This window comes from Anopheles cruzii, chromosome 2 (assembly GCF_943734635.1).
Source record: "Anopheles cruzii chromosome 2, idAnoCruzAS_RS32_06, whole genome shotgun sequence".
Lineage (NCBI taxonomy): Eukaryota > Metazoa > Arthropoda > Insecta > Diptera > Culicidae > Anopheles > Anopheles cruzii.
In genome coordinates, this window is record NC_069144.1 from 9,464,113 (window position 1) to 9,486,665 (window position 22,553).

The following is a 22,553-nucleotide window of genomic DNA, read 5'->3' on the forward strand; positions in this document are numbered from 1 at the left end:
ATCTGCCCTACGCTGAGGAGGGGTCACCGGGAGGACTTTGTCCATTCGTTCCATTTTTTTTTCGTGCGAATCCCCCACCCTCCGGGATGGGATATAAATGCAATTTTAGATTAATTTTTTTTAGTTACATTTTTAAAAAGGAACGAACTAGCAGTTGTAATTAAAGCGAAAATCCTTTCTCAGATTCAATAGGAAACTAAACAAAAACCGGACTAACAACACATTAACAACACTTAACTATCTGCGCAAGAAACGAAACGCACCCAAAACAAAAATGCTAATCTATAGTTGGGGCCACACGAAGACGTAAAAACAAGCGTAAACACTGTATGCAAACGGTTTGTTTACAAACAGAGGATAATATAAGTTCTTATTTGCTGGTACAGCAACAAAATCTAAAAACAATAGAAAAAATTATACAGAAATCAACTTACCCAAAACAGGAATGTAAAAACGTTTCGGTATAAACTTTTTTATATTTTAAGCCTGCCACACGAAGCGTAAACGATTTGACATTACAAATTGCTTTTCTGCTCGGTTTTACGCTTCGTGTGGCCCCAGCCCCAGCGTTCCAGAACGGAATGAAGGAATCCAAACTACGATAACTGCGATGCCACACGGTGCATAACTGTAACACGTAACACGTAACTTAGTGTCAAATCTGTTCTGCGCCCTGTATAACGTCGTGTTATAGGGTCTGCTGAGGCCACAACGCTTTTGACGCCTGGTCGCTGTACTGTCAAAATTGTTATATAAGGCTGTTATATCTGCTGTTATGCACCGTGTTATGAACAGTAGCAGCCACGATGAGAATGTAGAAGGTTGGGGCGACGGGGTCGTGGCCGAACTTGGCGGCGCTGGTTAAGGAGCAGTGCTCCGACAGCGGTTCTTCCGTGGTTAGGTTGGCGGGTCCTTCGCGACCGACGAGTACGGCGTGTCCATAGGGTTCCAAGATGGTGGCGTGATCGTTGCACTGGTGGTGTGCGTGGTCGTCCCGATTAGACCCGATCACGTCCAAGGATCACTAATTGTAGAAGGTTGCCGTGTAGCGTGTTAAGCGTGCGTCGACCGGAACCGTGCCGGACAACGTCCGAACGCGTCGCGGCTAACGGCGGAAGAGATGGAACCTTCGGCGTTCTGCTGTCAGGACATTGCTGCTCGAATAATGTTGTGATCAAAGAGATAATGTTCAAATGGGAAGAATATACACACTCTCTCTTGCCTGAGAGAAGACGGACGGAGGCTGCAGCTGCAAGAGGATAAGTTGGCCACGTTTTCACGACTTTATCTGGTGTATACTCTATTAACGGTTTGTTTTCAACCGTTTGCCTAGCAAGACTGACGCGACCGACTGACAGTTCCTCGGTGGCGCCAATTGACAATTGGTGTAAACAAAACAGCTTCGAATGGCGAAAACAGTGTTTTGCTGTTGGCCGATTTCGTTGATTACTACTCAGCTCCTTCGAAATGAGTGTTAAAATGGGTGCAAACGTGTGTCCGGTGACCGAAGAAAGGTCGGGCAATGTGCGCGAAGTCGGTGGCCAGGCCGTGTGGAGCTTGTCGTCCTGTAAACCTGGTACGTTACCGTTTGCTCCGATGGCTTGCCAAGAAGTGCATGACGATTCCGTTCGATTCTTTTGATTCTCCGGCAGGCTTTGGAGTAGATCAGCTGCGCGACAATTCGATGGAAACGTACTGGCAGTCGGATGGGCAGCTGCCGCACCTAGTGAACATTCAGTTTCACCGCAAAACGACCGTAAGCCAGATCTACCTCTACTCCGACTACAAACTGGACGAAAGCTACACACCGAGTCGGATATCGATCCGGTGTGGCACACACTTTAACGATCTACAGGAAATCGAAGTGGTCGATCTGTGTGAACCGTCCGGCTGGGTGTGCATTCCGATCAAGGAGATGCAAGACATTCCGATATGTACGTTCATGATACAGATCGCCGTGATAAGCAATCATCAGAATGGTCGCGACACGCACATGCGACAGATCCGGATTCATTCACCGACCGAAGGCACCCACTACCCGTTGGAACAGTATGGGCCGTTCAGTACGATTGAATTTCAACAGTTTCGTACGATACGATAGGGTGGGCAGCAGTCGGAAACATCGTCGTTATCGACATTTGTACAAACGGAGAAGAAATCGAATTTATTTCACAAATACAAAACATACAGTCAAGAGCTCCAAAATAGCACACATGTTATTCGGCCGGTGCTTGCCGGTGGAAGAGATTAGTGGGTTCTCTTAAGCACGGTGCCGCTGCTTGCCTGTTAAACAGTGTGCGGCCGGCCTGCCACGGTTTCCGCAGGCTTTACTCTGCCGCTTCCAGCAAGCCACGCAGCATCGTTTCCAACTTTCGACCGTCGGCAGCAAACTTGCGAATACCGTCCGCAAGCTTATCACTCGACATCTGATCCTCGTTCAGCATCCAGCGGAACGTAGCCTCGTCCATCTGAATCTTGGCCAGCTTCGATGCTTTTGCAACATCCACATCCAGGTACCGCTTGACCGGTTCCGTGCTCTTCTCCAGATCTCCGAGCAGTTTCGGGCTGATCGTGAGCAAATCGCACCCGGCCAGGGCCATAATTTCGCCCACGTTGCGGAACGACGCGCCCATCACGACGGTTTTGTAGCCAAACTTTTTGTAGTAATTGTAGATCTTGGTCACCGACACGACGCCCGGGTCCGCTTCGGGAGCGAACGATTTCTGATCGGTGTTGGCCACATACCAATCGAGAATGCGGCCCACGAAGGGTGAAATCAGCGTCACGCCCGCCTCGGCACAAGCCACGGCCTGGGCGAACGAGAACAGCAGCGTCAGGTTGCAGTGAATGTTGTGGTCTTTCTCCAGGACGCTGGCCGCCTGGATGCCCTCCCAGGTCGAGGCCAGCTTAATCAGCACCCGGTCTCGCTTGATACCCTGCTCTTCGTACAGTGCGATCAGCTTGAGGGCCTTCGCGATCGAGGCTTCCTTGTTGAAGGATAGGCGCGCATCGATTTCAGTCGACACACGGCCCGGCACGAGCTTCAGGATTTCGCATCCGAACAGCACGAACAGCATGTCGGCAGCTTCCGAAACCTTTTCGTCCGCCGTGCTACAGTGGTTAAGGAGAGATACTATTGATGACTTATGGCGCCCCAGGGTTGGCAGCTAATACTTACGCTCCCGCCTTTTGGCCGTGTTTGATGGCCTTATCGATGAGGTGCTGGTACTGGTCCATGCCAGCAGCGGACAAAATCAGCGAAGGGTTAGTCGTGGCATCGGTCGGTTTGTACGTTTTCATGGCTGCGAACGGGACGGAAAGAGAAACACATTAGGCAAGAAAGAGGGACACACTTCAGTAACGTAAGTACTGCGTGGTCGTTTGGCGGTTCGACGTCAACAACCTTCGTTGGGGTCTCGTTCATTGCGTACATCGTGCAGGTGAAAGGGAACCACCGTTTGACCTCTACGCGCCGATCGGTACGAACAGGCCATGTGATCAACGATCAAACGGAGCATAAAAGCAACCGAACCGTTTCAAGTGGAATTTCTCCTTAAAAAACCAGCCGGCCACCTAATAGATGCCTCGTGCGCTATCGCAGGAAACTGTTTTCTTTTTCCATCACTTTTTCTATCGAACACTGCCGCCGCTTGATAATCGGATGACATCGCGCACGTAGCACCGCGTGTTGGCGCCTTCGGCCGATTGTGTCGCTTCAACAAACATGGTGTTACGATGGGGTATAAGAAGGCAAATAAAAATCAAGTAGAAAGAACAACACACCGAGTAGCTCCATGCTGTGTGGCTTGGCATTTCCTACAATCCGGTTCGAATGTGGTCGTAATGTACTTGTTTCACCTTTAAGCGGTCACCTTCAAGCGCCCAGCTTTAATCGACGGTGGCGTTCACGTTAACAACTCTTCTATTCTCCATGAGGACACTATGGTTATCGATTAGTCAGGAGTCTCGTAGCCAAACAGAACTTTTCAGAAAACACACAAATCTGAACTTTGGAAAGTTACTACATACCCTCGAAGTCACCGGTATCGGCCACGATGGTGGTGACCTGCTTCAATTGTTCCAAACTCGATGCCATCTTCGTTTTCTTCGTCTGCGGTTCAGCACTGCTCATTGTCGACTGACGGAATTGTTAAGCGGAACGTGCAAACCGGATGATGGAGCCGAGTTGGGCAGAGGCAAGGACGAAACAAAACGAGTGCGTGATGGAGGGGCGCGAACCTCAATTATCTCTGTGCCGTTCCTTTCGGCGATCGTCGCGATGACTAGCCGCCGCAAATCCATGCAATTACATTTTCGCGGTGTGCGTTTCGTCTTCCAGCCCAGTGATTTTTGCGCCATTACAGCGCCATCTGTCAGGAGCTTCGAGAGAAATTTGAATTTTTCTAATCAAAAATCGCGTAAATTATCAAATATTGAACTAAATGGTGCATTATTAATGGTAACACTGGAGAAACACGCCAACAATACGTTAACCACTGGTTCAACAATCAACTTTTACCATTCAAATAAAATGGTCTTGGTTGGATGTGATCATTAACAGTTCCCCTTCATCCAATGTCTGCTTCGAATGCTTTGGAAAATAATTCTAACAGGACACCGGGATAATTTTGCATCGAACCAATTAATCGGCAGCCGCGGGTCACTGACTTTCGCAAGTTCTGTGTGTGCGTTGGTGGGGCGCCAATGTTTACAATCGGCAGAGCTGTCAAAAAAGTCGTGACGCCAGACTTGTAGGTCTTCGCGGCCGCAAAAGTTACAATCATCTCGTCCTGGCCTATTCGGTGCATAATGCAGCATCTTTCCCTTCACCGGCGAACAGGTTTTCGTACGTAAAGTAGTACCATTCCCCTGCGCTGCAATCATTTAGCGATGTGTATGGAGTGCGAGAGGCAGTTTCGGTTTTGGGTGCCTTTCGCGTAGAGCAGGTTTCTTGCGCACCGCCACACACACCGTCACCGCCGCCCTTGTTTACGGCCCACTTAGAGCCAATTGTCCGGACTGCGATAAGAACCGAATTGAAGATTAATCTCATTGTGAGCTTTGGAGGAAGGAGCCCGCAGCACCCGAGCGTAGGATGGACGATATTGATAATATAATTCTACACTCGCTACGCCAGATTGAGTGGTAAGTGCGGAATTTATTCCGAAACGGCGTGTACTATTTCTTTAACTCTATTCTTCGATCAGCGATCTGGATGAGGATATACAGGGATTAGACCAGTTCACGCCTTCCATTTTAGTAAGAACCGTTTCGAAATGTTTGCTGCTTATCGATCCGACGTTAGAGTTGCCAACCTCCTTACCACCGGGGATGGCACAACGGTTCACCGTGACGGCCCGGCTTGCCGAGGCCTGCACGGTAAGTAGTTACTCGCGTCATTTGGCTGCAAGTGTGATTCATTTGCCTTTCGGTCATTTCGCAGGCCATCGGCTACCGGCGAGACATTGGCTACCAAACGTTTCTCTACTCGAACGTGGCCGAAGTGAGGCGAGTTTTTATGTTTCTCATCGAGCAGCTTCCGAAGGAGTCGGGTGACTCGACCACACCGGAGGCGCCATTTGATCGGGTGACCGATCTGGAACATCGCATCCTGGAATCGATGCGTGAGCAAATGCGTAGCTCGTGGTCGGGACGGTACTACTCACCGCTCGATCTGCGCAAAACGGGAGCAGTTTGGGGCCCCACCCGTGCTAGATCGACCATTCCTTTCGTGACGCAGAGTGATGTTACAGCTGGTAAGAATTCACCAAGTGCGTTGGATACAAATCAAATTTAATTCTTCGTATGTTTCAATCTTTCGTACGCGCCGCGCTGGGCACAGAGGTCAAAGAGTACTGGTTGCGCCACAGTGGCCTTTGGGGGGGGACAGTGGACGAAGTGGACCGTGCACTGCCACCGGATACCAGTACTGCACCGTCGTTAGATCCCATCTCGAAGCTGCAAGCTTATTACGCTCAAAACAAAGCGAAAACTCCGGTTACAGAAGACGAGGAAGTCGCCCTCGGCGCATGCGAAACATCCACGGCAAGTCAACTGACGCACCTCGACGGAGAAATGCAGCAGCTTCGCGCTTCACTCGCGGAAATGCAAAGCGAAGCACAAACGGTACGCGCAACCGGTGACGTGGTTCGCGACGAAGCGAAAGCTATCGAGCAGACCGTCGAACGGTTGAAGGAGGAAAAGAAGGTCAAAGAACGGACGCACATATTGCTCGAAAATCCGGAGGTGAATGTGGCCAAACTCGAGTCGATAATAGCGGCAGCGGGCGAGAAGATGAAAAAACTGCAAAGCCAATGGGAAGCACACCGGGCCCCGTTGGTGGCAACGTTGGAGGAGCACCGAATGAAGAACTCCGACAGTGTGGTGCGTGTGCTGGTGTTTGACGGTGTGACGAAACGACAAATTGTATATTGAAACTTATTCTTTCCTTTCATCCACGGCAGAGTAAATCACAGAAGGTGCAGGAACAAATAGAATCGGCACGGCGCAAGTCCGAGGAGGTGATCGTCGATCTGCAAACAAAAAGTGCGCTCCATGCGCGCCTGGTCCAGCAGTACGAAAAGATCGGCAAAACGGTCAGTCGCACGGCGTACACGGGGCGTATTCTCGAGATAATCGGCAACATTCGCAAGCAGAAGACGGACATTGATAAGATTCTGCACGACACGCGCAGTTTGCAGAAGGAGATTAACGCCACCACCGGGCAGCTCGATCGCCAGTTCACGGTGACAGATGATTTGATCTATCGGAACGCCAAACGGGACGAGTTTACGAAGCGGGCCTACATTTTGTTGGTGGCTCTGCACACCGAGTGCAGCGAACTGGTTGCGCTGGTGCAGGAAACCGGTGCCATCAAGCGCGAGGTGCGCGAGCTGGAGGATCAAATCGAGAGCGAAAAGGACCGCAACGTGGTTGCCAATCTGGCGCAGATCGAGCAGGATCTCGGTGAGATGCAACGGGAAAGCCGACGGCTGGAAGAGGCACTTCGACAGTACGAAGCTATGGGCCGGAATGGAAGCTAAACTGGGGCTAGCGCGAGGCGAAAGAAAATAAATGTGATATACTCCCAGTTTCCCGTGTGTCGTGACACTGTTCCGGGACTCGACATGGCAAAGCATTCCACACACACACACACGGGCACATTTTAGATGGTTGAAGGTTTCATTGAACTCAATTTATTCAATCTTTTTTCCATAAAATGGAACGAATCGGGAGGCTATTGTTGAAACACCGTAACAAATCCGTAACGAACAGATGGACCGCTTGAGCATGGAGATCGAGACCGCCATTTGCTTCCGAACGGGTGCCACGGAGGTAAACAAACCGACGATTCCCGCTTACAGCTTCAGCTTGGTGCGTCTCCAGTGGCGGCGCTTAGCGTTGTATCTGTGGGTGTCAAACAGAAAATAGGAAATAGATCATCACAATTTAGGCAAGGGTCCGTTTTATGGACATTTTGCGCACACTGGCGGAAGAACTTACCGGATGGTGTTGTTGGTGCGCATACGGATCCATTGCGGAATGGGTCTGTTTTGCTTCAGCTTCTTAGCAAGCTTCTGCTTAATACGGAACGTTTTGTGGGCCGACTGTGAACGAAAAGCAGTAAAAGCATTTAACAACTCCTTACATCGGCAGGATAAACAGAAAATGATGATAATTTTTCATAAAAATGTTCAATTTCTCACTAACCATTTCGATCCAAGTGTGTCTGCTTTGAGACCAATGACGGAAAAGAGAACGACAGCTTGCCGGAAGTAGCCAAACGCAGCATTGATCCGGTAATATAAACGAATTTTGACAGCCGGCAACTGTGCGTTTCTGCGGAATACACGAAACGCACCCAATCTTCGAGCTGTCATCGATATCAAAACAAAAACAGGCCGGGTGCACTTTTTACGATCTGGTTGGATAATTGTCCTACGGCAATTGTTTGTCCATTGGGTGTGATGCTGAAGTTATTCGTACAACACCGGCGTTGCCTGGTTGGTGGGCTTTCACTGGCCAGGCGAACGTTCCTTTCGGAGGCGTACCAGTGTCGGGAAGCGTGGAACGCACGCTTGGCGACACCCATCCTCGCGAAAGTTGACCTGGACACGCTATACTACGATCTGGAACAGAGATTTCAACAGCGCAACAAAATATCAGCCATCGATATCGACATCTACGCGAACAAGCTGGTCGATGAGACACACGTCGACGAAATTGCCGATCTGCTGTACAAGTTCCGTCTCACGGAAGAAACATCGAACACCCTCGACTCGACACACCACGCACTGGTGCGCAACTATCTCGAGCACCGTTGCTACGGACAACTGATCGAGGTCCTCAACAACCGGCTAGGCTACGGCATTTTTCTCGACAACTATTCTGCCAACCTTACATTGGATCAGTTGATCAAAGGGCAAGAATTTCGGCACGCAGCCCGCATCGCAACGTTGGTCGCTCTGCAGGAAGATTTTTCCAATCCCATCACCCGGTCACTGTCGTTGTACGGTTGCTATCGTTACACCAAAACCCCGGATGCGGAGCACTTCGACGATCTGGCACCGGCCGAGGCACCGGTCGGCGATCAAACGGGGGGACAGAAAAAGAAGAAAAAAGACGAAATTAAAATCAGGGTAAAGTTCTTGCGCAACGAATTTTTCGACGATCACTTCGATCTTAAGAATAGTCAGCAGCTCCTTGGAAAAACGTTTATCGAACTCAGCCGTAGCTACGGTGGAGTTAGTAACTTGATCGGAGCAAGCTGTGAATTGCTTGGGTTGGCTTTGTACCGTAAATACGATGTCGGATTAGAGTTTGTGGCAAACCTTCAAGATCAACAGATCAACAGCGAAGTTCTGCAGATTGTGCGAGGGGTGCTTGAGAAAGAAACAAATAAGGACGACGAAAAACGAGCCGCTTTCTCCGATGCGATTGACAAAATTGAAGCAAGTGGATGCAAGTTGAACAAAGAAAGCTTCGAAAAACTCATCTTGGAGCTGGTTCACAAGAGCGTGACTGAAAACGAACCGTCACAAATTGAAACACAAAAGAAGGTATTATTTCATACTGCCATATCTCGTTTGCTATTGCACTAAATCGTCCGTTTTTTCAGGTTTACAGCGATTGGTGTGCATTAAGGCAGCAACGTTTGGATGAAGAGCTGGAACGGTTACAGCGTGCAAAGCGCTTGAAAGATATCGAACAGATGTCGGTTGAGTTGGAGAAGGAGGAACAGAAGTTGTGGTTCTTCGAGAACGAGGATAAGCTTGATCTGGAGATCGATAGCAAACGTGTCTTTTATCCGAAACGCTGGTTTGGCAAAAAGAAGAAGCCACGCACAGTCGATGTAGATTACGTTCCACCGGAGGTACGACAGCGGAATTAGTGCCGTGCTCAGTTCATGTGCTGTGGAAAGGTGCAGTGGTGTAGCATAGAATAAATTAAGTAAAACTTATTTTAAGTATATGTCTTTCGTTAGTATCACACAAATCTTATACGATCTAATATGGCTTTTCAGTTAAATATTCCCCAATCAAACGGTATAAATTTGAGCACCGTTAAAGAAAGTTGTATTTTTGAAAAGGTGTTCTTGGTTTGTTTTTCACAAAAAGATACCTTTGCAGGTGTTGTCCATAATTTTTGATCACTTAAGCTTCGATGAATTTCGTATGGCGTCACTTGTTTGCAAGCGTTGGGCAGAAATAGCATTTAGTGGCCCCAGAATGGATCGTGTGCAGATGATAGTTGGTTTGGATGGATGTGAAATATTTTTTCCTAGTACCCGAAAGTATCGTCACGTCCGTATCAGCAGCATACTAACCGAATCCTTCCCTACAATCTTGGTGCTGTTGAGCAAGTTCAGCTTTTCATTAATTTCCCTACAAATATGCACGGGCTGCGATATTCCAATAACTTTGGTGGCATTAGAGTCGATGCTGCAGATCGTTCCGAGTCTGCAGCACCTGTACTTTGGCAATCATATTCATGCATCGGAGGCGTTGCTCCCCTCAGATCTCGTTCTTATGAGACAAACAAGTCTGATTCTCAGTAAACGATTAAACTGCGCTTCATTCAACGTACGTGCGATGGCCACTCATTTACAATGCCTTAAAATGCACTGTCGATCCGAACAAGAGCTGGATGTATACACACATTTTTGTGGCCAGTTAAAGGCCGTTTTTGTGACTCTCGCAGGCAGCCAGTATTGCGGTCGCTTCTTTGCATTAACCTTCAGTCGCTTGGAGGAGCTCGTAATCAAAGGCCTGAAAGTGCGTGGGGAAATAAGAGGAGACTTTTTTGGGGAGATTCATGCTCTTCGAAATTTGACTGTGCGAGGCGACAGATTCGCTTTCCCATTCGAATACATCACGCACCACTGCAGAAAGTTGGAGTTTCTAGAGATTGATGTTCAATTTTTTGATATTAATTTTATTTTAAACGATCTGGCTAAACTAACTACATTAAAGGTAACCAATTGAGAATGGATAAGTAACAATGGGTGCGAAGACGGTCAGTAAGAATTTCTTGCCTTTTTGTAGACTCTTCAACTGCGAGGCGAGTTTGTGTATCATGGCACATTTTTTCCCGAAGCTGAAATGGGTATACTGCCTTCACTGGAATCCGTCTATTTGGCTTGCAAATGGAGCACGAAGAACCTCAAATACCTTCACCGAGCAGCTCCACAATTACGTCGCCTTCACGTTGACCATTGCTTGAGTGATGATAACATCGTAAATTTTAAGAATCTTACGTTCTTACATCTTGCTCTCGGTTCGGGCGTAAGTTTACCCAACATCAACCAAAGGCCGGGTTTTGCAGAATGTTGGTGGTGATCTTCTTTTATGTTTCATTGCAGAAAGCATGTGGCGTCCTGTCGAGAATCGATCAATTGCCACTGCTACATGATCTTAAATTGGAAGAGTGGACGACGGCATTGCTGCTACAGGACTACATAAAGCAGATTCCTCGCAGTACCGTTCGCTGTTTGACGCTTATTTACATGAAGCAGGTGAGATTAGTACTTTTGATGGGGGAATCGAGCTATTTATTTTACTTTCTCCTTTATTTATTTCGTTCGGCACGGCAAAGCTCTCGAAGGAGTTTATCCTCAAAGTTTCGAGAGGATTCCCATTGCTGCAGAGATTGAGTATCGCCGGTTGCGTGATGGAGTCTCAAATCGACCTCGAAATGTTGCGTCAATTGCTGCCTATGTGTCGAATCGATACGTTAACGTACATAGATCGCAGAAGCCGATGTATTGGATTTAGGAAGAATAACATCTTCAAATAGACCTTGCTTTAATGTGCGCACGTTTGTCAAACTGGAGAATATTATTAGAATGGGTATCCAAGGTAGAGTAACGAAATCGATTACGAATTTATGTGATGTCTATAAACAACGCTTGAGTTCAATGATTTCCAAAATTAGATTTATTTGTATGACATACTTGTACTAGCGAACGTTTTTACAACTTTACAACTTACGAACAAAAGTTATATGAAAAGCCCAATCCTAATCATGAGCCGGTATGATTTCACACATCACGCGTGTGTTTAAAAGACGGTCATGAGCGCGAAGTAAGCCCCTCTTCTTGTGAGTGAACGAATCCCCGCATAAAACGCGGTCCCTTTGGATTGTTGTCAGTTTTGTTTTGATACCCAATTTAAGGTGCGCGTTTGAAGTCGTGATTTAAAATGAAAACAAGTAGAGGTGGTCAGTCGTTGCCGAGGCCCAATTCCGTAGGACATTCGCGAGGATCAAACTCGCCAAAGGGGGGCAGACGTGGAGGAAACAACAAAGCCAAGAGTTTCTTTCGAGACGTGCCAGAAAAAGATCGAAAGAAGTTCCCAGCTCAGGGCAGCAATGCAACAGGTTTCCCTTCGAAACAACGTGGAACGCCGGGAGTGCAAAAGACAACAAATTTTAAGCGGATGCCGGTCGACCGGAGCAGGAGAGTAAATGATAGCGGCAGTGGCAATAGGTCGTCCAATAATCCCAATCGAAGCAAGGGGCAAGGCATAGATAAAACGTTTAATACTGGCAAAAGGAATCAATCTAAAAATGGACCAAACCCGCGACCAGGATCCAGCACCGACAGATTTGCCACTTCAAAGCCCAGAGATGCTGATCAGCTGTTTACCTGTAAACCGGAGAAACTCAACTACTGCCTGGCACCGGATCGCCTCGAAGCTCAAGCTCGCGCAGTGAAACACTTTGAGCGCCAGGAACGGGACCAGGCGTTTCAGCATCGGAAAGAGGAGCGCACCCGACTGCACAAGCTGATGATGAAGAAAACGCGCAAAGGACAACCCGTCATGCAGGGCCGTATGGAAATGTTGTTTGAGAAGGTGAAGAAAACGGTTGGGGTGCAGTAGTAAACAGCGGAATAAAACAAACCAAAGGTGGACATTCTTTTCTAACAGGCATTGGTGTAAAGGCTGCCTCTTCGTTTATTGAAGTTTGTCTTCCCGTAGGAAGTGTGAAACGTTGTAAAAGCGTTAAAAGGGGAGGACAGTTTGTAGCTTTCGAAAGCGCTAAAAGAGAGCACAAATCGTCGGATTCGTCGGACGCTGGAACGAGGGCTACGGCTTGGAAGAGCTCCCGTTGTCGTGCTTCTCCTAGAGGCATCGCTCGGCTTCAGGCACAAACCATGGTTTCGAAGTTGTTCATCAACCGCTCGGTTCCGTTTTTGCCCGCTGAACACTCGTTCTGGAGCGGGAATAGCGTCTCCAGCATTTTCCTGGGGGAGCGAAAGAAAACAAAACCATTATGAAAGCGCATGTAAATGGCGGGCGCGCTTTTTCGCTTACCAAGTGTCCTTGCTGATGTAGCAATAGATTTTCGGCAGTTCGAACCCATTAAACGGGCTAGCAACGGGAATGGTGTACGCGCCCATATTCTCAAACACGACCCAATCGTCGATCTCTAGCTCGGGTAAGGCGATCGTCTCGATCAGCTGATCGAGTGCATCGCACGTCGGTCCCCAGATGGTACTATTGTACAGTTTGCCACCCTGGCGGCCAATCAGCTTCGGATGCGGGATCTGATGATCGTACAGAATGCAGTTGAACGAAGCGTACACCCCATCGTTGAGGTAATACATCATTCGGTCAATCGCCCCAGTGCGCGCGTTTAGGCAGACGCGCTTCGACTGTACGTTTGTGACCAACGTAAATGCCGACGATACGTAGTAGCGACCGGGTTCGGAGATCACGCGGACTGCCGCTTTGTCGGGGAAAAACTTTTCGAGCGCTGAGTTCACAATCATGGACACTTCGTCGATCGAGGTACCGGTGTCACCCGGGAAACCGCCGCCAATGTCGAGCAAGCTGAAGTTGCAACCGAGCTTCGCCGCATAGTCGAACAGATCGCGAGCGTACGAGATGGCCTTGTAATAGATTGGAAAATCGGCGCACCCCGAACCGACGTGGAAGCTTACGCCAATCACCTCCAGCCCCAGGCTGCGGGCGATCTTGATGAGCCGTGGCGCTTCTTCGACCGGATCGCATCCGAACTTCTTGCCGAGCGGGCATTGCGCTTTTTCCGCTTCGCACCGAATACGGATCACCAGCCTGTGCGCGCGCGAGAGAGAGAAAGAGACAAAGATAAGACATGCGACTCCTGATAGAACTCGTAACCTTTCACATCGTAGGTCGATAAGGCGGACCCTTACTTTGCATCCGGACAGAACTGCTTAATCTTGCGCAGTTCTGTGTCGCTGTCGTACGTCATCGTCTTGACTCCGTTACCGTTGGCGTACCTCAGGTGCGACGCCGGTTTCATTGGGTTCGCGAAGATGATGCGCTCCGGTGCGACACCGAGCGAAAGAATTTTAGAAATCTCGCCCTTCGACGCACAGTCGAACGACGCTCCGAGCGCTGCCAGCGTGGCACACACGAGTTCGCTATCGTTGCATTTTACCGCATAGTGCGGCACGACCCGTGGCATTTTCTCAATCCACTGCTGGTGCTTCCGCACAATGTCTCCGATGTCCATCACGTAAAACGGGTGCTCGGTCGACATCTGGTCGACCATGGCATCGATGATCCTTGGTACGTCCACCGTACCGTCGACGATTTGGATTTTGTCCGAGTCATTCTCGAGGAACTTCATCTTGTAGGGAGGGTGGTGGTTTTGTCCTCTGTGTTTTTTTTTCTTGATGTATACGCGACCAGAGTCGTCCGAGAGGGGAATGTGGGTACGGCTGATCGAGGTATGTCCACGATCAATCGAAATATTCAACAATAACTTCAAACAAACTGCAAAGACGCAAAAAACAAAAGTGAGACATTTTAGAGTTTCCGTTCGCCGCGCGAAGTAGGCTTTGATTACTTACGAGACAGCCTTTATGGTGGTTAAAGTTGGCGGCCGTCGTGAAAACGGCCACTGGTCACCAAGGCGGCTTGGCGTTGGCGTTTGTCAGTCCCAGGAGGTGCAGATTGTTGTGGTCAGTGCCCGACGCCTGGGCCAACTGACCGTTTCTTAAGTCCTGGATTTTGGAGAAAAAAAACCGGAATCGTCAGTAAAATAAAATCACTGTAAAGTGCGGACACAGCTAGAGCGCCGGCTTCGTTTGAATTGTGATCGATCATGTCAAAATTCTGCGCCATCAAAGAGATACCCGGATGGCGGAATAAACGTCGAAACACACAAAACCGGTTTTCTATCATCGATCCTAACCTATGTCAATCTAAAGATTGTCCCTGAAATAAGGTTGTCGACCCGTGGGCGCCTAGAGCAGCCTAGGCTATCGCAGTCCCGGAAGCAAGGTGAAAAAAATTTGAACATGGCTTGAGCTTGAGAGTTTGGCAATATCAATGGCTAATACACCGTTATCAGTTTGTGGCGATAAGCTTCGTGGATTTTCATTGATACTCCGTCATCGATGTTTTCCCGCTTCGTAGCAGACTCAGCGCGATCACTAGGATCCGTTTGTGTTGCATCATAGAAACGGACGGATGACTGTTGCCGAGTGACTTAGAAAATGATTAGGAACCGGATTGCATCGGTGTGGGCGGCGATCTACCAGACTGGACTGGACGCGCACAACACGAGTGACGTTGTTGGGCGGATTTGTTGGTATCGCACCCCTAACACCAAGCGGAAACCTACCAACGGATGATGATGGATAGGTATTTTGTTCGAAGGAAAAGGCCTTCAACGGGTGCCTTTGGAGTTGTTTACGCGGTTTACTGTGCCCCCTCGCCACCGCTCGGGCCGAGGGTTATCAAGACCGTGCGTCGCCAGCAACATCACCATAGTAGGCGACCGTAGGAGCTGCTTTCGGAGTGAGTCGATTTTCGGCTGCAGACATTTAAATTTTCAGTCTATTTTTACACGTCACCATCATTGTTTCCCTTATAGCCACCGTTTGGGATCGGCAGGATACAGAGTGCTATTTGCTGCAATGGCCTCCCACTCGAAAAGAAACCTCAAAATGGTGAAACCGAAGGACCATTCTTTTCGTCCTTTATCCTTCTCAGCCACCATGCCCCGCGGCGCGGACTGCTGCGTTCATACGTCGCCATACAACTTACCTGGTGTGAAATTCTCGAAATTTTCAAGCAAAGGTAAGAATAAGGCACCACGGGAGGTTATGTGCTGCGTGCGGGGCTATTTGGCAACCATGTGTGGCGGCGCGTGAGTTTGTGTCCGCTCGTGAACGACGACAGCGGGCGGGCGGGATGTTCTCGAAGGAAAATCCCGTGCATACACACTTGTGACGCGCGACACTACCGAGGCAAAACCGCGTGATGACACACACCAGGGCAAGTGACGATAGTTTTTCTGCTTTTTCCACCGAACAAGGCCTGGGCACTTTTCGGTGAAATCTAGCGGGTAACGAATCCTGCGAAGGATCGGAACCGAGCGGCTTCAGAGGACACTGGAAAAAGGCACACACGCACACTTTGTATGTTCCCAAGCAACGTTTTGTAGTCAAAAATCACAGTCTTCGCGATCGAAGCACGCTCTGGCTGGCTGCGAACGGCGGGAACGGATTTATATACTCTCTTCGCTGATGGTACGTAGTCCCGGGACTCTAGGCGTGAGTGCGAATGAGCAAACACGCTGTTCGCTCGGTAAGTAGGACTGCGAGGGGGTGAGCGAGAGCAGTACACGTTTCGGCTCTCCGATGAGATGAGAACGGTGAGAGAACGCCAACGAAGCACAAACACGTAAAACGGCCTTCTCTCGTTTTCTCTTTAGCTTGTACATGTGTTTGACGTTTTCGGAAATTATTTAAATTTTTGTAGCATTTTGTTTAGCCTTGTTAACATTAAAGTGGCCTCGTTATCGCAAAATATCCCCAGCTATATAGAATAATCTGTGCGACAACTAATTGCAAACAAATGCGGACATTGGACTCGCTTTTCGGTATTATCGATGGTAACGTCAGCAGGTTGGTGCCGCGTGATCGCGCACGTTGTTGTGCCCATAACAATGCGCTGCCCACGTTGACCGGAAGAAAGCGGCCGTGGAGCGTAATTTTCCTGGAAATTTCTATCAGTTAGGTGCAAAGTATCAAAGAGGCTCTAATTTTTTCACATGACCCCATGATCATTAGAGAAGCTTGTTCTTTTTTTTTCTATGAATCTGTCCTGTTTTCAAGTCCGCGCGCAGTTATCATCGCCGTTATGTTGGCTGCGATGCTGAGAAACGCACACAACTAAGCTCCCACTCTCTTGCTCTCGCTTGTATTATCATCTCCGCTCTCTCCGCGGCGAGCAACAAGCGGATTGAAGCAGTTTGGCCGTTTGTTTACATTATGCGCATGGTATGCTTGCCGGCGACCATATGATACACAGCCCGTTGGCTCCGAGCTTTGGATGCTCAACGAGCCCAACTGCCACTCCGACACAGCCCGATCTCATAGATTCTAGATTCAAATGAGGCTCGCGCGCGTTGCTAGGCGTTTTCTTCCCGGTTGTGGCACTGTGCTAGCCATTTACTTCGGTTAAGAATTATCAATCTATCCGGTATTAGTTCCGGCGAATGGTACAGCACCGAAGAACCGATTCGTGTCATGTACATTCTGATTCTGTGTCACGGCAACATTAGTCAGCATATTGTTTGATGCGGCCACTAATAGATAACACAACTAGTTATGCGCGTGGATTGCTAAACAGGACGTTTGACGGTCTGGTCTGATGCAAGCCACTTTCACCTAATCTTAAGTGGGCCCATTTGCTGTGCAGAAACGAGGACATGACTTGGTGTGTGATTTCCCCTTCGCATCGTCCAAGGATTACTGTACAGGAAATAGTCAATTACACAGTGGACATTCCTCGCTAGACCGTCTGTGATACTTCAGGCTGGTCTCCACACTTCCGCTGCTAAAGGATTTGGCCACTTCACCGTTGCCACGGTGGTTCCCTCTAAACGTTTTACGACGTAAAGGCATCCGACGCATCTTCGAGCCACCAGAACTGGAAACGGAACCGGCGCGGCACGTACAATCGAAGGACGAAGAAGATAGCCTCAGTCGGAGAAGGTGGTTCCCGGACCGGACGTACTTCATGCAATCATTTGGTTTCTCAATCGACCCCGACAATGCGCTCTGGCATTCAGCGCGGCCATCGTAAGTCCGGTTGTGAGGTTATGAGTCATTTGCTGTGCTTGGCATGTGAGGAAAATTAGGCGCGTGAAGTGTGCTCGACGGATAGCATACACGCAGGCGCATTCAACTTCGTCCGCTGTACGATGCAAGGGTTAAAACGAACTTTTAAATTCCTTTAAATTCCACAGTCGAGGCAATTTTAGTTAGCGCTACGTTTTCTATTGAATGGAATGGAATATAAATACACACCTAGCATCTTTATTGACGAAAACTTTGTCCATAAAAGCAAGTGTCCGATATTTTCAAAACGTCGGAAACACCTCCCACAAAACCAGCCAAAAGCGACCACAAAAAGATTTGAACCTCCATTTTATGTGTCTGTTGTTGTGTAGAGCAAACATATGATTGATTTGCATATGCACTACTGCCATTGATAGCGTTATCAGCGCGCCACAGATCACTGCGCCGCATTAGAGGTCGCATATGTTCGACCGGATCGTCACCGGGGAATGTGTCAAAGGAGACAATCATTAGCGAATGTTACATCACACATTATCGCCGCCACACGCCCCTGGGAGACAAAATGCGTGAAAGTGCAGATACGGGAGCATCGTTAGTGATTGCGAATGTGGACAGGTTGAGAAAGTGTATCATAAAGACGGCCGTCCGGTGCCATTGTTTCGCTGGCCGTGACCGTGGGTGTACATCCCGATTCTTCACGGCCACAGGATGCTCCCGGTAGTATCTGGAGTGTCCCGGGCAACGATCCCCACTCGTTCGGGGCTTGGGCGCCTTGGGCGTGACACTATCATGATCGATGATGTGAAGTGCGGTCGTGCGCCGAGTATAAGAGTCCGTTTTCTCGAGTGCCTTCATTATCAGTTCAGCGTAGGAACCGGCGGTGCGCAGGAGCTTCATTCGGTGCACGGTGCAGAGTGTTGAGATAAATCCAGCGAAAGTTCGTTAATATGAGTGCCACAAACGCTTTGACCGATTTAAAGCTGATCGATGATTCCGTTTCGATCGGTGAGGTGATTCGTGAAGTTGTCCGCACCGGACCGTACGAGGACCCGCTCCATGTGCTCGACTTGGACGATCTGGTGCAGAAACACTACGGCTGGTGCGCCAAGCTGCCCCGCGTCAAACCATTCTACGCGGTCAAGTGCAACGACGACTCGCGCATCCTGCAAACGCTGCACGCGCTCGGCGCAGGGTTCGACTGCGCATCGAAGGGTGAACTGGACCGCGTCCTTTCGCTGGGCGTTCGGCCGGAAAACATCATCTTTGCGCAACCGGCCAAATCGCTGTCGTCGTTACTGTACGCGCGCTCGAAGCAGGTACAGACGATGACGTTCGATGGCGCCCTGGAGCTGGACAAGATTCACCGACACTATCCGGACGCACGGCTTGTCCTGCGGATACGGCACGACTCGGCGAAGGTACGGGTGACGCTGGGGAAAAAGTTTGGCTGTGATCCGGTGAAGGACGCACCGGAACTGCTCCGGCGGGCGCGGGCCCTGCGGATGTGTGTCGTCGGTATCAGCTTCCACGTGGGTTCGGATTGCAGCGAGGCGGAGGTGTACCACGAGGCGGTGAAGGTTGCCAGTGGTCTGTTTGAGTACGCCCGCAGCATCGGCTACTGCCTGAGTCTGCTGGACGTCGGAGGAGGCTTTCCGGGAGATAACAATAAACCGCTCGATCCGTACGCGACGGCGATCAACGCGGCCATCAATCACTACTTCCCGCCGGAGACGAACGTACGGATCATGGCGGAACCGGGACGCTACTATGTGGCGTCGGCAGTGACACTGGTGACCTTCGTGGACTCGAAGCGCGTTGAGAGGGAAGGCTTGGCAGACGGCACGGAAGCCACCGTGATGCATTACTATCTCAATGACGGCGTGTTTGGGTCGTTTTTCTGCACGGCCCACGAAGGGCAGGTCACTATTCCGATCGTAACGCGCAAGGCCGCTCCTGTCCAGTACCGATCGATGGTTTGGGGTCCGACCTGCGATTCGATGGATCTGATCTTGTCCGATGTGCGGCTTCCCGAACTGGAGATCGGCGATAGTGTGGTGTTTGAGAACGTCGGAGCTTACGGCCAAGTGCTTGCGTGCCGCTTCAACGGGTTCTCCCTGCCCAAGGTGGTCGCTTATCTCCGCGAAGGAACGTGGTAAGCTGAGCCAGCTGATGGTCGCGAGTCGATGTTTACTGATAGACCATTTTTTTTGTCCATTTTGTAGGAAAATTTTACAAGAACTGATCCGATCGTCGCCAACCACCCAGACCCAGATCGCCGACCCGGATGGTAAACTGCTTGTGTCTCACCAATCCTACACCCCGTCGGCGGAAACCACGTTGTCTGTTTGACGTTAGACTTAACAGTGCGACGACCAGTAGTAAAAAAGTACATTTATTTCAATCCACACACATCCTTCGATTCTTCAGCTACACTGTGGCTGTAACCCCAGGAACGCCCTGGTGGCCGCATGTTGGGCGCAAACGACGGTCTTTGGCAGCGGAAACCCGTTAAACTGTGACGCCAAAGTGCCACCGTACGCTCCCACGTCCGAAAAGACCATAAAGTCACCGATGTCGAGCTCGGGCAGGTGGATACGCTCGAACACAATGTCGGCGGAGTCGCAGGTCGGTCCCCACACGGACGAGGGCCAGGTTTGGGCGGGCAGGGTGGCCGCGTGCGTGCCACGGTAGACGGTGGGCTCCTTGGTAACCGGTCGCCACCACTCGAACGATCCGTATCGTCCGTCGTTGATGAAGTACATTATCTCGCGAATCAGCTCGGGAGCCTCGGTATCGCGCACCACCCGCTTTGACTGCACGTTGGCAACAAGCGAGACCGCGTTTCCCACGAACTGCCGCTCGGTTTCGATGATGAACGTGAAGCCCGGCGGAAAGTTTAGGGCCGCCGTAGCGTTCCGCAGCACCGACGGGGCCAGGCTTTCCACGCCGAACAGTGCCAGCTCGTCGATGTGCCGCAGGCCCATCGCGTACGCCTGCTCGTACACGGCCTTGGCCTCTTGGAGCCCGCGCTGGAGTGCGTCCACTTGTAACTGATTCGCTGGTGGTATGGCCACGTAAATGCCAGCCATTTGCACGCCCATCAGCTTCGCGTGGTTAAATATGTCCGTCACCGCGTCCCGCGGGCAGCAACCGTACTTCTGCTCCCGGCACATCCTCACGCGAAGCACGATCTGAGCCTCCGGGTACAGTCCGTACACTTTGCTAATCTCGACCGCACTATCACACACGATTCGGCGGATACTGTTTCGCTGGGCGAACACTATCGACTCGACGGTTTTCACCGGGTGCACGAGCCGGATGCGATCGGGGCGGACACCGAGCGAAAGGGCGGTACACATTTCCTCCTCCGAGGCACAGCTGAACCCGGCGCCCAGTTTGGCCATCAGGGCCAGCACCATCGGCTGATTGTTGACGCTCGGTGCGTAGTACGCCTCGAACCCGGCGTGTCTCTCGACCCATCGCTGGTAGTTTTGCACTATTTGGTCCAGGTCTACCACGTTGACGGAGCACTCGGTCGGTCCTTGGGCAATGATTTGGCCCACCGTTTCTTCGACCGAAGTGGGATAAAAGTCTGACCGATCCATCGCGCGCAATCGTCAGTTGTTTCCGAACTGCTAACAGCGCGCGAAAGCCATTCCGCTTTTTATAGGGCCCGCACTGGCGCGCGGGAGTTGAGATTCTCACCGTTTATCTAATCAGTTCGTAGATCGAATCCGTGGATTAGATTTAAATTGCGATTGAGTGCATTGGGTGAATGTGGAGCTACCCTCGCAGGTGTTAAGGCGTTGTTGGGCTTGTCTCCTCCTTAACTTGAGATAATGCTTCATAGATCGATCATACACAATCTCATATCAAAAACTGGTTTGAATTGTTATTGTTCGACGATCGTTCGTCGCTCTGTGATCCATTTTTAAACGCCTATAAGTATGCAATACGCACACAATGGCTTCTATATGGAAACAAATGATTCCGTTATTAAAACATCCTTTCGCAGTACTGTTGGCTTTATGGTGATAGCATTTTTTTTAGTACTGGAAAAAACCTAGCATCCTTCCGGAATCCGGACCACCTTCCAACCATGATGGAAGACCGTTCGCTTCCTAGTTTCTTCGTGTTATCTGTATCCGAACACCCGTTACGCGGACCGGGAGCTCATCTTCCTGGGTATGGTCCGCAGAGTGCAACAAAGGATCGGGAAAACACAGCAAAAATATGACCGCCTCGGTCGTAAAGCTAAACATAAAGCACCGCGTAATCCGCGCTGTTGGTCGTAGCAAAATGGCTTCCGCCTGGTAACACCGGCCGCTGGTTAAAGGACCCGTAAAGATGGCCAAACGGCGGATTAATGGTGATGGCTGGCTGGCTGGCCAACACTAGCACCACCTTCTAGTGTCGAGGGACCCACGCTTTGCTAAAGGATGAAAGGGGGTCCAACAGTTTTAGGTCACAACTCGGATTGTTCGGAAGATCGTTGCTTGTAATGACTTTTTCTGCTAATGTAACGATGCAGTTTTTTGCATCTTGTGGCCCCAGAATGCGATAGCACGTTCGGTGCTTAACCGCTGTTTGTGTGGAATTCGTGCATCAGAATAATAAAGGAGCATCGTTAGGGTCAAATTAAAGGATAATTGGAAGTGGGATTTCTTCTTGATGTTCACAGGGTTGCGTTGGTCGTAAGGGTCACCCACTTTTGGTCATTTTCCAAGATAACTCTGGCCTGGGTTAATGAGGTGGCGTGTTGTGTCTACCAAATTGTTCGCTGAATGCCGTGCTCATGATTTCTTGACGGAGGAAACGAAAAATTAGAAAAGCCTCGTGCATGCCGTGTCTCTCGTGTCGTGTCTTACCTTCCTAACCAAACGACATGACTCCTAGGATGACTGAGTCATCGATGAGTAACCGATGGGTTGGATAATTTGACGAGTCACCGACAGTGCGGGAGATTTCT

At 49.9% G+C, this 22,553-nt stretch overlaps 9 protein-coding genes across 9 annotated transcripts; 5 read left to right on the forward strand and 4 right to left on the reverse strand.

Annotated features, from left to right (window-relative positions):
• Positions 1-1,436: 1,436 nt before the first annotated feature.
• Positions 1,437-3,105, forward strand: LOC128267593 (anaphase-promoting complex subunit 10). Its single transcript, XM_053004473.1, has 2 exons — positions 1,437-1,576; positions 1,653-3,105. The coding sequence occupies exons 1-2, from the start codon at positions 1,468-1,470 to the stop codon at positions 2,099-2,101; spliced, it is 558 nt and encodes a 185-aa protein (XP_052860433.1). The 5' UTR covers positions 1,437-1,467; the 3' UTR covers positions 2,102-3,105.
• LOC128267591 (probable transaldolase) lies at positions 2,146-4,271 on the reverse strand. Its single transcript, XM_053004470.1, has 3 exons — positions 4,030-4,271; positions 3,179-3,302; positions 2,146-3,111 (listed from the first exon to the last, which is right to left on the reverse strand). Exons 1-3 carry the CDS (start codon positions 4,130-4,132, stop codon positions 2,328-2,330), a joined length of 1,011 nt encoding a protein of 336 aa, XP_052860430.1. The 5' UTR covers positions 4,133-4,271; the 3' UTR covers positions 2,146-2,327.
• A 613-nt stretch (positions 4,272-4,884) lies between these two features.
• Positions 4,885-7,043, forward strand: LOC128267302 (coiled-coil domain-containing protein 22 homolog). The gene is made up of 5 exons (XM_053004108.1): positions 4,885-5,145; positions 5,208-5,379; positions 5,444-5,756; positions 5,843-6,384; positions 6,465-7,043. The coding sequence occupies exons 1-5, from the start codon at positions 5,096-5,098 to the stop codon at positions 7,041-7,043; spliced, it is 1,656 nt and encodes a 551-aa protein (XP_052860068.1). The 5' UTR covers positions 4,885-5,095.
• Positions 7,044-7,173: 130 nt separating this feature from the next.
• On the reverse strand, positions 7,174-7,749 carry LOC128268235 (60S ribosomal protein L39). The gene is made up of 3 exons (XM_053005274.1): positions 7,711-7,749; positions 7,504-7,607; positions 7,174-7,407 (listed from the first exon to the last, which is right to left on the reverse strand). Exons 1-3 carry the CDS (start codon positions 7,711-7,713, stop codon positions 7,359-7,361), a joined length of 156 nt encoding a protein of 51 aa, XP_052861234.1. The 5' UTR covers positions 7,714-7,749; the 3' UTR covers positions 7,174-7,358.
• A 153-nt stretch (positions 7,750-7,902) lies between these two features.
• Positions 7,903-9,419, forward strand: LOC128268232 (28S ribosomal protein S27, mitochondrial). Its single transcript, XM_053005271.1, has 2 exons — positions 7,903-9,059; positions 9,119-9,419. The coding sequence occupies exons 1-2, from the start codon at positions 7,968-7,970 to the stop codon at positions 9,389-9,391; spliced, it is 1,365 nt and encodes a 454-aa protein (XP_052861231.1). The 5' UTR covers positions 7,903-7,967; the 3' UTR covers positions 9,392-9,419.
• Positions 9,420-11,699: 2,280 nt separating this feature from the next.
• On the forward strand, positions 11,700-12,424 carry LOC128277450 (uncharacterized). Its single transcript, XM_053015905.1, has one exon. The coding sequence runs from the start codon at positions 11,700-11,702 to the stop codon at positions 12,378-12,380; it is 681 nt and encodes a 226-aa protein (XP_052871865.1). The 3' UTR covers positions 12,381-12,424.
• Positions 12,425-12,427: 3 nt separating this feature from the next.
• Positions 12,428-15,968, reverse strand: LOC128268234 (ornithine decarboxylase-like). Its single transcript, XM_053005273.1, has 5 exons — positions 15,543-15,968; positions 14,342-14,494; positions 13,679-14,264; positions 12,816-13,577; positions 12,428-12,745 (listed from the first exon to the last, which is right to left on the reverse strand). The coding sequence occupies exons 3-5, from the start codon at positions 14,116-14,118 to the stop codon at positions 12,643-12,645; spliced, it is 1,305 nt and encodes a 434-aa protein (XP_052861233.1). The 5' UTR covers positions 14,119-14,264; positions 14,342-14,494; positions 15,543-15,968; the 3' UTR covers positions 12,428-12,642.
• Positions 15,969-18,327: 2,359 nt separating this feature from the next.
• Positions 18,328-19,953, forward strand: LOC128268233 (ornithine decarboxylase 1-like). Its single transcript, XM_053005272.1, has 2 exons — positions 18,328-19,736; positions 19,807-19,953. The coding sequence occupies exons 1-2, from the start codon at positions 18,532-18,534 to the stop codon at positions 19,931-19,933; spliced, it is 1,332 nt and encodes a 443-aa protein (XP_052861232.1). The 5' UTR covers positions 18,328-18,531; the 3' UTR covers positions 19,934-19,953.
• A 54-nt stretch (positions 19,954-20,007) lies between these two features.
• On the reverse strand, positions 20,008-21,189 carry LOC128277454 (antizyme inhibitor 2-like). The gene has a single exon (XM_053015908.1). It carries the CDS (start codon positions 21,187-21,189, stop codon positions 20,008-20,010), a length of 1,182 nt encoding a protein of 393 aa, XP_052871868.1.
• Positions 21,190-22,553: the final 1,364 nt, after the last annotated feature.

Excerpts from the sequence above, each read along its gene's own strand:
- LOC128267593 (XM_053004473.1), top strand. The coding sequence starts at position 1,468 with ATGAGTGTTAAAATGGGTGCAAACGTGTGTCCGGTGACCGAAGAAAGG. Across the intron at positions 1,577-1,652 it reads CTTGTCGTCCTGTAAACCTG|GCTTTGGAGTAGATCAGCTG; the intron begins GTACGTTACCGT and ends ATTCTCCGGCAG.
- LOC128267591 (XM_053004470.1), bottom strand. The coding sequence starts at position 4,132 with ATGAGCAGTGCTGAACCGCAGACGAAGAAAACGAAGATGGCATCGAGT. Across the intron at positions 3,303-4,029 it reads CGATACCGGTGACTTCGAGG|CCATGAAAACGTACAAACCG; the intron begins GTATGTAGTAAC and ends TCCCGTTCGCAG. Across the intron at positions 3,112-3,178 it reads CACGGCCAAAAGGCGGGAGC|CACGGCGGACGAAAAGGTTT; the intron begins GTAAGTATTAGC and ends TAACCACTGTAG.
- LOC128267302 (XM_053004108.1), top strand. The coding sequence starts at position 5,096 with ATGGACGATATTGATAATATAATTCTACACTCGCTACGCCAGATTGAG. Across the intron at positions 5,380-5,443 it reads GGCTTGCCGAGGCCTGCACG|GCCATCGGCTACCGGCGAGA; the intron begins GTAAGTAGTTAC and ends GTCATTTCGCAG. Across the intron at positions 5,757-5,842 it reads GCAGAGTGATGTTACAGCTG|AGGTCAAAGAGTACTGGTTG; the intron begins GTAAGAATTCAC and ends CGCTGGGCACAG.
- LOC128268235 (XM_053005274.1), bottom strand. Across the intron at positions 7,408-7,503 it reads CGCACCAACAACACCATCCG|ATACAACGCTAAGCGCCGCC; the intron begins GTAAGTTCTTCC and ends TGACACCCACAG.
- LOC128268232 (XM_053005271.1), top strand. The coding sequence starts at position 7,968 with ATGCTGAAGTTATTCGTACAACACCGGCGTTGCCTGGTTGGTGGGCTT. Across the intron at positions 9,060-9,118 it reads AAATTGAAACACAAAAGAAG|GTTTACAGCGATTGGTGTGC; the intron begins GTATTATTTCAT and ends CCGTTTTTTCAG.
- LOC128277450 (XM_053015905.1), top strand. The coding sequence starts at position 11,700 with ATGAAAACAAGTAGAGGTGGTCAGTCGTTGCCGAGGCCCAATTCCGTA.
- LOC128268234 (XM_053005273.1), bottom strand. The coding sequence starts at position 14,118 with ATGAAGTTCCTCGAGAATGACTCGGACAAAATCCAAATCGTCGACGGT. Across the intron at positions 13,578-13,678 it reads CAGTTCTGTCCGGATGCAAA|GCTGGTGATCCGTATTCGGT; the intron begins GTAAGGGTCCGC and ends GCGCGCGCACAG. Across the intron at positions 12,746-12,815 it reads TACATCAGCAAGGACACTTG|GAAAATGCTGGAGACGCTAT; the intron begins GTAAGCGAAAAA and ends TCGCTCCCCCAG.
- LOC128268233 (XM_053005272.1), top strand. The coding sequence starts at position 18,532 with ATGAGTGCCACAAACGCTTTGACCGATTTAAAGCTGATCGATGATTCC. Across the intron at positions 19,737-19,806 it reads TATCTCCGCGAAGGAACGTG|GAAAATTTTACAAGAACTGA; the intron begins GTAAGCTGAGCC and ends TCCATTTTGTAG.
- LOC128277454 (XM_053015908.1), bottom strand. The coding sequence starts at position 21,189 with ATGGATCGGTCAGACTTTTATCCCACTTCGGTCGAAGAAACGGTGGGC.